Below are 12,533 nucleotides of genomic sequence, written 5' to 3'. Positions count from 1 at the left end.
TCGCGTTTCAGAACCTGCACAGTGGGTGTGAGATGTCGGGAGACTAGGGGCTTCTTGAGCATCAGGGACAGTATTTTATTGCTGTGTTTGCTTAGTACCTGGGATAGGGCATGACACACAGGCACCTGCTACTTCAAGTACTGACACCCTTAACATACCAGCTACTTCTTTGATAACTACCCCCTAGCTACCGTTGTCCAGACTCTCCTAGTTACCCTGGGATATCAGAGCAGGGAAAGGAAGGGAGGCTTGGAACCCTTGTCTCCTACTGTTTCACCACCTATCCCCTCTAATTTCTTTTTCCCCTCCTCTCTGAGTGGATTGCCTGAGCAGGACGGAGGTCCAGGTGCAGAGGAGGGGGTGTGATATGACAAGCTACTGAAATGCAAAGGGAGCCCTCAGGGCGGTAGCTTTAAAGTAGGGGCATGAGTGACAGAACCAGAAGGCGATTTGTCACCATCGGCCACCGGTTGCCGACTCCTTGAACAGAAGATCCAGTCTTTTTTTTTTCCCTTTAAAAAAAATTGAAGTATAGTTGATTTGCAATGTTGTGTTAATTCATAGGCTTTTGAGGATGAACTTTCAACTAAGGCTGCTCTTACCTCTCTGACCAGTGGTGTCCATCCCAGGAGTGGGTTGAGGTCGGCTCCAACAGACAGGACTGTTTTTGTATGTTTCTTCTCTATTCCCCACATGCCATCTCTTTTGTTAATGTCATGAATTTAGGTAATTTTCCAGAAAGGAAGGCCCAAGAAGCTTTAACACACACTTCCAACCTTTGTCAGTGTACAAAGGCATTTTTATACATTGAAAGCAGTGTATCCCTACTTTTTAGAATTTCAGCTGCAGGTTGGAAGTCATTCAGTCTTCTAGGAAGGGTGACTTTCTACCCTAGGAACACCCACTCCTTCCTCTTTCCTTATTGCATCTCTAAAGTTCTTTGATAATTAATTTAAATAATTGATGAGACTCAAAGTATACTATCCCAGAGCTGCAATTTTAGGATGAAGACTTTTTACATCAAAAATCACATTTTCACAACTCGCCCAGACTGTGGTTTATATTTTTTACATCCAGGATCATAGAAACGTAGAAGTCGACCTTTGAGCAGATTCCAGAGAGCACATGTGTTAGACACACTGCCCCTCACTTCCAGATGACGGATGGGTCCTCAGGGAGAGCGGGGACGTTCCCAGTGTTTCCAGTGTTCCCAGGGCCTCTCAGTGCTGGCATCAGAACTCAGCTCCTCACTCACATCGGTGGCTCTGAGACCTTCATATTTCCGGGCTATTTAAAAAAAGAAATTTTGGTGGCTAACATAGAGTTGCCAATTTTTAATTTGTCTAACGATGTATAAGAAAGATAATTTAATTTGTCTAATGATTTTTAATTTGTCTAACTTCCAGCTACCATCTACCACCATAATTTCATAAAGTAAAGTAAAACTGCACTAGCAGTTTAAGTGAGGACATAATCTCAAAATAAAGGACAGTCCTTTAAATGCTTGATAGAAACTGAACTAGATAGGAACCTCCACCCCACTTTATTATTCTAATTTCTCTTATTTTGCTGTGGTGCAGTGAACATATACAAGTGTCAGACCTGTGGGAACCACTGAGCACCTCTATTGGGCAACTTAGAGAATGTGATTTGAAAATTGCCTCTGGGTTTAGATTGCTATTTTATCTGTCACTGTTCAACGGAAAATAAAAAAAAAAAAGCAGTAGAGGTAAAACAGCCTAAAATAACAGATTCTGAACCATGGTTCATTATAGCACAGTTCCTGGCTTGTTTAATTTGTGCTCAGTAATCTGTTGAGTGTGTGGCGGGTGGCATTGGAGGGAGTATTTATCTGTGATTGTGTCTCTTGAATTTCAGATGAGATTCTGGAAGTGCTGTCTGATACTGAGGAGAAGCCATGCCAGGAGCCTCCAATCATTATCATTGATGATGATGATGATGATTTGGAGGGCCCTGTGATAATAGAAGATGATTCGTGTGACGAGGGCCAGACTCCCTCAAATGAGCAAAAGAAGGATGAGTTTACTATCTTCCAACGGAAAGTATCTAATAATGTTGGTCATCAGAATCTTAAGAAAGATCCCTGCCAACCACCAGTTGATGATCCTAACGTTGAACTAGCGATGTCAATTAGCAAGTTGTCAACTGATGAAAAGCCTGAGCCTGTGGTGGAACAACCAATGAAAAGGAAGAATAAAAGCAAGAATATATCCGTGAAACCTGGTAAACCAATCAAACCAAGTGTGCCAGCCACGCTTGCTGTGCCCTTTCCCCTGTGGATATGTCTGTCTTGTCGGGTCTGCTTGTCCTGCCTACTAACCCTCTGCCGTATTTGACAGGCTTCCTAATGGCCAAGGGAGGCGGCCATCCCAGTGAAAAGGTTCTTCCTGGGAACAGAGGAGGAATGCCCATGTATTCCTCATGCTCCTATGTCTTCATATTTGCCATTCCATCATTTGCGGTGCTTCCCCGCCCCCTGTGCTTTTTTGTTCTGAGTTTACCCCGTTTTTCTTAGGACCCAGCCCGATTGCCGCTTGCTGTAGGAAGCCTGCAGGGTTGCTCCTCCCTCCTGGGTTCCCAAAGTTCCTAGACCCCATCACTACTAAAGAACTTACACAAGTGTCTTAAATATGTTTCTGGAGTGGGGAGGGCAATAGCTCAGTGGTAGAGCGCATGCTTAGCATACGTGAGGTCCATTAAAAAAATTTAAAATAAACTTAAAAGATTATGTTTCTGAATCTGTCCTCCGAGTAGATGGTAAGCCTCTTGATTGGAGGGCTCTTACTCATCTTTTAGTCTCTCTCAGAGTCTAGCATGGTACTTGGCATAAAATAGATGTTTAATACATTTTTAAAATAAACAAACAGAGGACATTAATGACTGATATGCGAATTTCTGGCTAGAGCAACCAGCAGCTCGGGTGCTGGACAAAGGTGGCCAGATTTGGCCTGCAGATGAGATGAAGTTGCTGCCTGGGACGTAAGCAGCTTTCCTCAGGGCGAGTGCGTGCGCTGTGCCAGCCTCAGCAGTCCTTATACTGCCCGAGCCTCAGTTGCCTCCACAGTCTAACCTCTAGTGTAGCCTCATGATGGTCCTTGGTCCCCAGGACAAAATCCTACCCCTGCTTGCTCTGCTGGCAGCTCTGTGGCTCACATAGCTAAAACCATTCATGCCGACTCAAAGAGCACTCTTCCCGCTTCAGAGAGATTTTGGGTTATACGCGTGGCTCTGGGCTTGGCTGGGGATGCTTCTTCTGGGTTTACCTTTGGGTACAAATGAACTATTATCTTTTCAGTTGTTGAAGGACGGAAGACACGTGGGTCTTCCAAGAAGAAACCAAGTGCAGCAAAAAGTGAAAAATGCAAGCCTGGGTATGTACCGGTCATGTTCGACTGCACAGGAATTGACCATGCAGTCGTCACTCATGAAGCTGTCCCCTGGGCACATGGCGGGTCTTCAAGGGAATGAAGGAGTCTGGGGGAGGGAGGACAAGATTTCCATCCCTGAATTGGGAGGGCAGAAGCAGCAGGAGGGGGAAGAGGAGGGGGGAAGAGGGGTGTAGGGGAGGAGCCTTGGCACCTCTCTCCTCCCTCTCCCCCAGCAGAGCCCACGTCAGTGCTCCACCCAGATCTCCACAGATCCTGGGGAAGACTGCAGCCTTTTGCCCTCCTACAGCAGCTCTGGCCTTTGAGATTTCCTTTGTCCTTAAATTCAGATTAAACAATGATCAAACAAGATCCTTCTTTCCAGGCTAGATACAGCTTCATGGCCACCAGTTTCCACCAAACTAAAGCAAACACAGTGGGAATGATGAGAAGGCAGAAAGGACATGTTCCCATCCATTGAGATCAGAGACAGGCAGTCCAGATTGCCTTCCAGATTTTTCTAGTACTTTGGATGGACCTTTACTCTTAATACGTGTATATATTCTTGCAAATCATTTTTTTTGGTATATATATATATATATATATATATATATATATATATATATATTTATTGAAGTATAGTCAGTTTACAATGTTGTGTCAATTTCTGGTGTACAGCACAGTGCTTCAGTCATACATGAACATAATATATTCGTTTTCATATTCTTTTTTCACCATAAGTTACTACAAGATATTGAATATAGTTCCCTGTACTATACAGTATGAACTTAATTTATATATATAGTAGTTACTATCTGCAAATCTCAAACTCCCAATTTATCCCTTTATTCTTGCAAATCTTTAAAGCTTATAAACATTAGGGTAAAATAGATTGCTTGTAGTCCTTTTATTTTTATTAAGCTGTATGTTATATATTATGTTGATACTGATATTACATTGTTATATATTATATTGATACTGAAAACAACAGGTCGTTTAGACTAAAGACGCGTTAATGCTCAAAGGGAGGAAAAAAAATTAACACATTTCCTCATTTAGATTTCAGAAGCTTCTCACTTTTTCTCTTAAAAATATGATAAGTGAGCATAATTCTCTTTCTTTGTGTTCACTTGCATTCAGGAATAATTTACACTTACATCTGAATTCTCTTACAAGCGAAGGGATATATTTGAAGGACTGTATGTTTTTTTTTTTTTGAAACCTGTATTTTGGGGCAATAGATGCATCTTAAGGGGAGAAGAATGATATGTCAGGCATGGGGCAACAGAGAAGCTTGGACCTGGGCAGAGAGGCTGTTTCTGCATTTCTCTTCAGTTCAGCATGTTCTCTCTCAGACGGGCCCCCTTTCAGCATAGCTTATTCCCTGGATTCCTAGATCCATATTTAAGCTGCTCTGCCTCTAGGGACACGTGTCTTGGGTCGGTGCCAGGTTGCTCTGCCAGAGAATGACAAGCGAAGGAAGAAGCTGCCCCTTTGTGTCATCGTCCTCGGCCTCCCCCGAGGGAGGCTAGCCTGTTTGGACTCTTCACCGTCACCTTGCTGCTTCCTGTTTCAGTGTGTAGGCTTCCTGTTGTGCTCAGCCCTGCTCCTGTGCAGGCTGCTTGCTGGTCACGGTGTCTGATGTACCCATCTGGGGTCTTGTTGGTTCCTCTGATGTGGAGATGCTTAGCCTTCAGTAAAGCAGCATCAGCGTGGAAGTGAAGGCTCGTGAAGCCACAGGCTGCTTGACGTGAGCACGGACACACACAGGGGTAATGCTGTCTGCTGAGGTCTGCGGGTGGTTCGAGCTTTTTTATCTGTCACCTTTTCTGATGCCAATTTGCTTTCAGAACTAAGTAATTGGAGGCAGAAATGTTAGTCACTCTCATCGGGCTTGGGGATGAAGACCCTTCCTTTAGCTGCCTTTGTCTTGCCTGGTGCTTTTTCCCTGTCTCCACCCCAGCCACCTCATGCAGGGTTTATTTTGTGACTTAAGGGTTAATGAACGTCTTGGCAAAATCTCAGTCTCAGGAGTTCTGTTAAGTCAGAGACACTTCCCTGTGTTTGCTGCTGGTTTATCCTGCCAGCTCTGTGGGCTCATCTCTTTGAGCTTGTGGATTGTTCCAGCTGAGATAAAAATGCTTTAGTTTAAATAAATAGTTATTACAAGTGTGAGGTTTTGTGTGTGTGTGTGTGTGCTCAGCACTATCCTTTGTGCAGTGGAATTAAGCCTTGAAAGAGAGGGCAGCAAGGGAAAGACCCTGAAATCCGGGTCAAGAAGATTCAGTGTCTCTGAACTTTGGGTAAGTCACTTCGCCTCTGAACTTGAGTTTTGTCACCTGCAGAGTGGAGATCATTGGAACAGGCGACTGTGAAGATTAAATATGATGATACCAAAGGAAGTTCTTGGTAAATGATGAAGTCTACACAGAGGGTTGTTCTCAGTAGAGGTGGCGATGTGGCCATTCTAGGCCATGGACATATAGGTTGTGCCAAGGTGTGAATGAACTGTGGTAAATCCCAGTTCATGTCAACGAATGTTTGAGTTGCCCACTTCGGCCAGAGTGGAAATGTTGCTGTAAATAGAGGTTGGAACCAGATTGACCTGGGCCTTGAATGCTTGGCTAGTCAGTGGAAAGCCAGGGAGGGACATCACTGGAACAGGGCGTAGGAAAATGAATCTGAAGGGGGGTGTGTTTGTGGTTGGTTAGAAGAAAAAGAGCCTGGAGGTAAGGAACACAGGGATGCTGTAGTCACCAGGCTTAAAGGGGAGGACAGGAACTTGACCCAGAGTGGTGACAGCTCATGGAGAGGAGGGGCTGGCTGGAAGAGATGATGTGAAGAAGAGAGTGGTCTGTCTTTGTGCCTAATTGAATAAGGTGTGAGGGTGAAAGATGGATTTTAAAATGTCTCTGAGGTTTTCAGGCTGCTCTCACAGAAGCTGGACAATTAAACACATTCAGCTGGAGACAGACTCAAGTTAGTTGGTTGGAAATTTGCATCGGCCAGTTGTCAACTCAGAACTACATCTGAGGAGAGAGATGGAGACTGCACATCCAGGTCTCGGGTCGGTCCTGTTGAGGTTGGGACCACGGGCTTTGCACCTCTGTCAGTGTGTGAGGATTGAAGAGAAAAAGGCTTGGATGAAGTGCCCTCATAGCAGGAGCTGGAAGGAAGAGGGACCAGTCAGTCTTCTCAGTCTCTCTCGACGTGACCTGTTCGTATCCGTTTCTTCTATTGATTTATTTTGCTCTACCAAACTCATTTGAATTTGCCTTTGCAGGGCTTCTGAATGCAAAATACCTGGATGTTTCTTGCGTGGCCTTGAGAATTTAAAGGAGTATTCTGGCAAGAAGTTCAAGCGAAATAAGGATGAACTGGTTCAGAGAATCTACGCTCTGCTTAACAGCTCTGTCTTTGATGAAAAGGTAGACTCTTGAATAAGCACTTACTGGATGCCCAGTGCTCTTGGGTGCTGGGAGGTGTGCAGATGTGCTCACTGTATATTTCCTACCTTCAAAAAGTGCCAGTTTAGTTGGGGAGATGAGACATTACGGACAGGAAAGAAACAGAGTGTTTTGTGGTTACAGTGTATGGTCTAGACTGTTACTACCACAGGCGATCAGTAGAGGGAGAAATCACTGAGGGCCTGAGTGGTTAAGAGAATAGGATTGCTTGGAGGAAGTGAGACTTGTTCTGGGTGTTGAAGGAGGGTAAGGGGAGAGAAGAACAGTGGTGGGGGAGAGGGCAAGTGTTGACGCTCGACTATCAGGAAGAGAAGGTTCGTGTTGAAGGAAGGAGCTATGGGACCTTGGACAAGTTCCAGAACCCCTCTTTGCCCCTGTTTGCTCATCTGTAAAGTGGGTGCAATACTCATATGTACTACTTCACAGAATTATTGTCAGGTCTGGGTAGGTGAATGCCCCTGAAGTGCCTAGAACAGGGCCTGTGACATGGTGAGCAGTACATGTTAGCTAGCGTGGGGCCGGTTAATGGAGGGCCTTGGGAATCAGGTTGGAGGAGCTTAAGTTGAAATCAGTAGGCAACTGTGCTCACTTCCTGATAGGGCGGTTCCGTCCCCAGTTTGTAATGGAGCCTGGGAGTTGAAAGTTACCTTTGAATACATGTACAAATAGTTGTCAAAAGTAATGTTATTAAAAAAAACTCACATCCTGCCCAGGAATGTGATGTGACGTGGAGTAGCTGTTGAAAGTGTTCTGTCAGTAGCATGAGGGTATGGATGGGATGGGGGAGAATCTGGAGGCAGAGAGACCTGTGATCATTAGGTTTTCTGACTTTATTGTCTGAAAAAACAAACAACAAAAAAAGAAGTTTTGTCTGTGACAAAACTTTCTGCAAGGAAAGTTCTTAGATCTTTCTAAAGCTTCCCCCAGCCTTTGGTGCCCTTCCTGATGACAGTGGTGTTACATCAGATGACTGATGAGCGGAACCTTAAGCGTTCTGAGTTGCATTTGTAGTTTTGCCTCAGCACGCTTGCGCACGGGCTCTGTTGCCTGCCTCGGCAGGCGTGTCCCGCTCTCCTTGGTCACTCTTGACTTTTGGCTCCGCACAAGGGAGCACGGATCCAGCACCCATGTACTCACACATCTCCCTTGCAGCCTGACGGCCCATTCCTTGTCTTTACCTGGGCTCCAGCATAGGTGTTCTTCTCAGAATGTTAGATTTGCAAAACTCTTTTAAAAAAAAATTTATTTTTGAGGAGGGAAGGTAATTAGGTATATTTATTTACCTTAATGGAGGTACTGGGGATTGAACCCAGGAGCTCTCCCCTACTGCCCTAGATCTGCAGAACTCTTGAGTGGATATTGTCTGGTCTTCTTAGACCTGCTATCTGATTCGCACTGGTTGGCTTTTTGTTCAGCTGCCGGAGAAAATTGATATCGGCTGGAATAAAAAGATGCTGAGAACTGCTGGCTTATGCACCACTGGCGAGATTCGACGCCCGAAGAGGCAGCGTTATGCGAAGATTGAGATTTCTCTGAAAGTCTGCGACTCTGCAGGTAATGGTAGGAGGCTGGCAGAGTCCGGCCCAGCACCTGGGAAGTTACTCTTAGGTGCTGGTGTTCCCTGGCAGCCTGTGTCACAACTTTTCCTGTCGCTTCTGGGTGGACAGGCCTACTGTGTGTTACTTAGAGGACATTATTATTTAAATTTTTTTCTGTTTTTTTTGGTGGTGGGGAGGTAATTAGGCTTATTTATTTATTAAAAATTTTTTTTTTGATGGACTTACTGGGGATTGAACCCAGGACCTCGTGCATGCTAAGCATACACTCTACCACTGAGCTATACCCTCCCCCACTAGAGGACATTATTCTTGGATGTCTCACCACCACTGAGCATCCAGTTCGTTCATATTTCTACCAGGCCTCACATTTTCTCTGCAGCTCCCTGTTGCCAGTGGCAACATCTCCATTCTCTCGGTAACTGAGGTTCAAGGTCCCCTAGATCTCACCAGTCACCAGATGTTCGTAATGACTCTCCTGTTATCATCATTCCTTCTCTGTCTTTGCCTCTGCCTAGCTTCAGCCCCTCGTTACCTCACTCTTCTCCCTGCCCCATCCAGTCTCCTGCACAACACGGCATGGCGTCCTGGCACAGAAACCTAGGACTTGCCAATGTCTGGAGCATGGCTTTGGGGGCCATCGTGGTTTGCGCCCCCTCCATCTGGCCGGTCTTGCCTCTCACTGCTCCACCTGTGCTCCAGCAAGACTTTCTTCATGTTGCCTTTCAAAATGGACCACACGCCTTCCTGACCCCAACCTTTGCACACATTTTTCACCACAGCTAGAATGGCCTTCCTAATTTTGCAAATCCAGTCAACCGTTAAGGGCCCAGCTCAGATCCCAGCTTCTCCGTGGAGCCTCTCCTGACTAAATCCCATGGTCATGGTGATTGCTCCCCACCCCATCCACTTATGCTCCTGGAGGGTGGTGACTGGGTCTTAGCTGGATTTATTGCTAGCTACGTCCCACAAAATGATGAGCACATCAGAGCTGTTCTGAAAAGACTTGCTCACCTGAGGCTTTCTGTCATTAACAAAACTGGGCTGAAGTAAGTAGAAATTCCATTTTCAGAATCCTGGGAATATTATAAGATGACTTTGCATCCGGTGGGGTGGAGAGTCTCGGGGCGGTTGGGTAACAGACCAGAAAAGAGTCAGTTTAAGCACTCATGATTTCTTTTTACTCCTTTTCTAAGACCGACTCCGGGATACTTTGATCCATGAGATATGCCACGCAGCCTCCTGGCTACTTGATGGTATCCGTGATTCCCATGGTGATGCCTGGAAGTATTATGCCCGAAAATCTAATATGGTGCACCCGGAGCTGCCCAAGGTCACTCGTTGCCATAACTATGAGATAAACTACAGGATTGTTTACGAGTGTACTAAGTGCAAATCCAGGTAAGACCCTCCTCCTCACAGTTTTTCCCAATTATGGTTTTCCTGTGCCCTCCAAGTGGCTCCTCAGTGATGTTAGCAGTAAGTGCACGGCTATCTGACTTGAGCAGTAAAACTTCCCTACTCCTTTTCATGTCCACCTTCTCTGTTCTCTTCTGCTTTGAGCTGGCCTGACCTTGGCCACTGCTCAGTGCCCTGCTTTTTGAGAACCCACAGAAAAAGTCTTGCTTCTCCTCTGGTAGCTCAGAGGAGATGCTGAGGTCCACTGACTGATTCCTTTGCTGTGTGGTGTCTGTTTCCTTGTTAGGATCGGCCGCTACACCCGATCCCTGAACACTGACCGCTTCATCTGTGCCCAGTGCAGGGGCCCTCTGGTCATGCTGCCACAGACTCGGAAGGATGGGACCCCCATTCAGCCCCACGTGAGACCATTTGCCAAGTATGTGAAGGAGAATTACAGGATCGTTCAGAGGCAGACAGAAGGAATAAGTCATGGAGATGTGATGCGAAAGCTCAGCAAGGATTTTGCTGCCAAAAAAAAAATGCTGGGTCTTTGAGGTTTTCTGAGTATTTGTGTGAGGTGAGTCGTCTATTGGTCAGGAGTTTTAGAAAGAGATCTTAGACGAAGTTAGGAATATTAGAGTTTAAATCCTTTTAAAGTAGCTTCCTGTTGTTAGTAAATGATTGTTCTTAACCAAGGGTTAACTGTTTTGTGCCCTTAGTCTTACTCAGAAGCCCTTGGTATCTACCTTGGGTCTTACTTAGATGCTGTAGTTGTAATGTAGTGAATGAAATGCAAAAGAGGAATGAGTTTTGGAGAGTGGCAGGTGGAGAGAGTGAGAGTTAATGCTGAAGAGAGAACAAGTTTTAAAGGCAGTCCTTCAAAAGCAGGGCTGCTGTCAGGTGTAGCCTGTTATACTTACCTAGAATTAAAGGACAAATGTGTTTCATAAATTAGTTGATATTGTATGAAGCCGTCTGAGCCAATGTAACTGTTCACAAGATAAGAAATAAATAAATAAATTGTTTTCTGCAATTCACTTGTTAGCAAAGTCTGTTTATTGACAACCCGTGTCCAGAGCAGAACAAACCCTGGGGTCTTTTGTCCAAGACCCCCGACATCAGAAGCTCTCTAGGATGTGTCTGGATGAGAGCCCTCTCCATTTTGGGTGGCTCTCGGATATCTGTGACTGCCCATTAGCACTTCAGCAACCTTCCCCTGTTTGGGGAGCTATCTGGGATGTAGGCTGGAATCAACATTTTATTTGTTTCCAATTTCTGCCCTAACAAATTACTGTGAGCTTGGCAACTTAAAACAACCCAAATATATTAATTTTACAGCTCAGTAGGTCAGAAGTTTGGTGCAGACCTCAGAGGTCCAAAATCAAGTTGTGAGCAGGGCTGCATTCCTTTCTGGAGGCCCTGGGGTTAATCCATTTCCTCGTCTTTCCAGCTTCTTGGGGCTGCCTGCATTCCTTGGTCTGTTGCCTCCTTCCCCTATCTTCAAAGCCAGCAACATCTCTTCCTCTGACTTCTCCCCTTCTGCCTCCCTCTTTCATCTTTAAAGACTGTTGCAATAATGTTGAGCTCACCTGGATCATCCAGGAGAATCTTCTTTTAAGGTCAACTGATTAGCAACCTCAATTCCCTTTTGCCCTGTAAGGTAACATATTCACAAATTCTGGGGATTGGAGTGTGGACATCTGGGGACCTGACCGCAAACATCTTTACTAGTCTAGCATTGCTGATAACTTTTTATAAGCAGGATGTGTTATTCTGTCATCTTCCTTCCTTCCATCCTTCCTTCATCTTGCAGATGCATAAGTGGCAACAAACTGAAGCCTAACCACAAGTCTAGACGGGATGAGGTATGTACACAGGGTAGTATGAGCTTCCCCAGCTAAATCCTTGGGTCCCTCCTTTCCAGTCCCACCTCCAGCCATATCTGCTGTCTCAGCAAAGGCCCAGTTGGCCTGTGAAACTGGATCATGGCACATTGGTGACTTAAGTAGGGAGAACTGACAGTACCGTGCTCCCACCCCTGCAAAGGGAGGACTGATCCCTCTGCCTTAACTCAGCAGCCCCGTCACCTGCCTTTCTGGGGAGCTCTTGTCATTTCCTGCACTCATGTCCACTGCACCTATAGCCATGGGAAACCGCTCCCTGCAGCCCAGACATGCCTGCAGGTGGCCCACGTGCTAATGACTGTTGGCAAGTTGTCCAATCTTGTTTGTTTTTTTTTCAAGTCCCACTGCTATTTCCTTAGTAAGAGCCTGCATCACTTCTAACCTGAATAACCACCACAGCCTTCTAACTGGTCTCTATGATACGTTCACCTGATCCCAAGCGAACTTTCAGTCTTATTTTCAACCCTTCCCCTACCTGAGGCCTTAGTTCTAGCCAGTTGGGACCACATAAAACATTCCTCCACTAAGCATTTCTGTTTTTGGCCTTCCCACCTTTGCTTCTGCTCTCCCACCTCCCTGGAGAGACCATCTTTCCTTCTCTTTGCCCTTGGCAATACCACTCATCCTTTAAGGTCTGTCCATTTCTCTGTCTTCAAGATTTCAAAAGGGCTCCAGCCACAGTGCTCTGAGCATGTGTCACGCATTTGCCTCGTGGCATAGACTGCTGATATTGTCCCTTACCACATCTTCCTTAATGTCCTAAGCTTCTGGAGTGCAGGGACAATGTCTTAGTTATGTCTGAAGGCCCTGTCCCCAAAT

At 45.6% G+C, this 12,533-nt stretch overlaps 1 protein-coding gene across 1 annotated transcript; it reads left to right on the top strand.

Moving 5' to 3' along the window:
* The first annotated feature begins 1,859 nt into the window (after window positions 1–1,859).
* GCNA (germ cell nuclear acidic peptidase) lies at window positions 1,860–10,847 on the top strand. Its single transcript, XM_045509204.2, has 6 exons — window positions 1,860–2,244; window positions 3,317–3,392; window positions 6,670–6,814; window positions 8,269–8,407; window positions 9,606–9,810; window positions 10,115–10,847. Exons 1-6 carry the CDS (start codon window positions 2,145–2,147, stop codon window positions 10,362–10,364), a joined length of 915 nt encoding a protein of 304 aa, XP_045365160.1. The 5' UTR covers window positions 1,860–2,144; the 3' UTR covers window positions 10,365–10,847.
* The last annotated feature ends 1,686 nt before the right edge of the window (window positions 10,848–12,533 follow it).

Source organism: Camelus bactrianus, chromosome X (genome assembly GCF_048773025.1).
Source record: "Camelus bactrianus isolate YW-2024 breed Bactrian camel chromosome X, ASM4877302v1, whole genome shotgun sequence".
Taxonomy (NCBI): Eukaryota; Metazoa; Chordata; class Mammalia; order Artiodactyla; family Camelidae; genus Camelus; species Camelus bactrianus.
The sequence above is the reverse complement of the archived record's forward strand: the minus strand, read 5'-3'. Positions and strand labels throughout refer to the sequence as shown.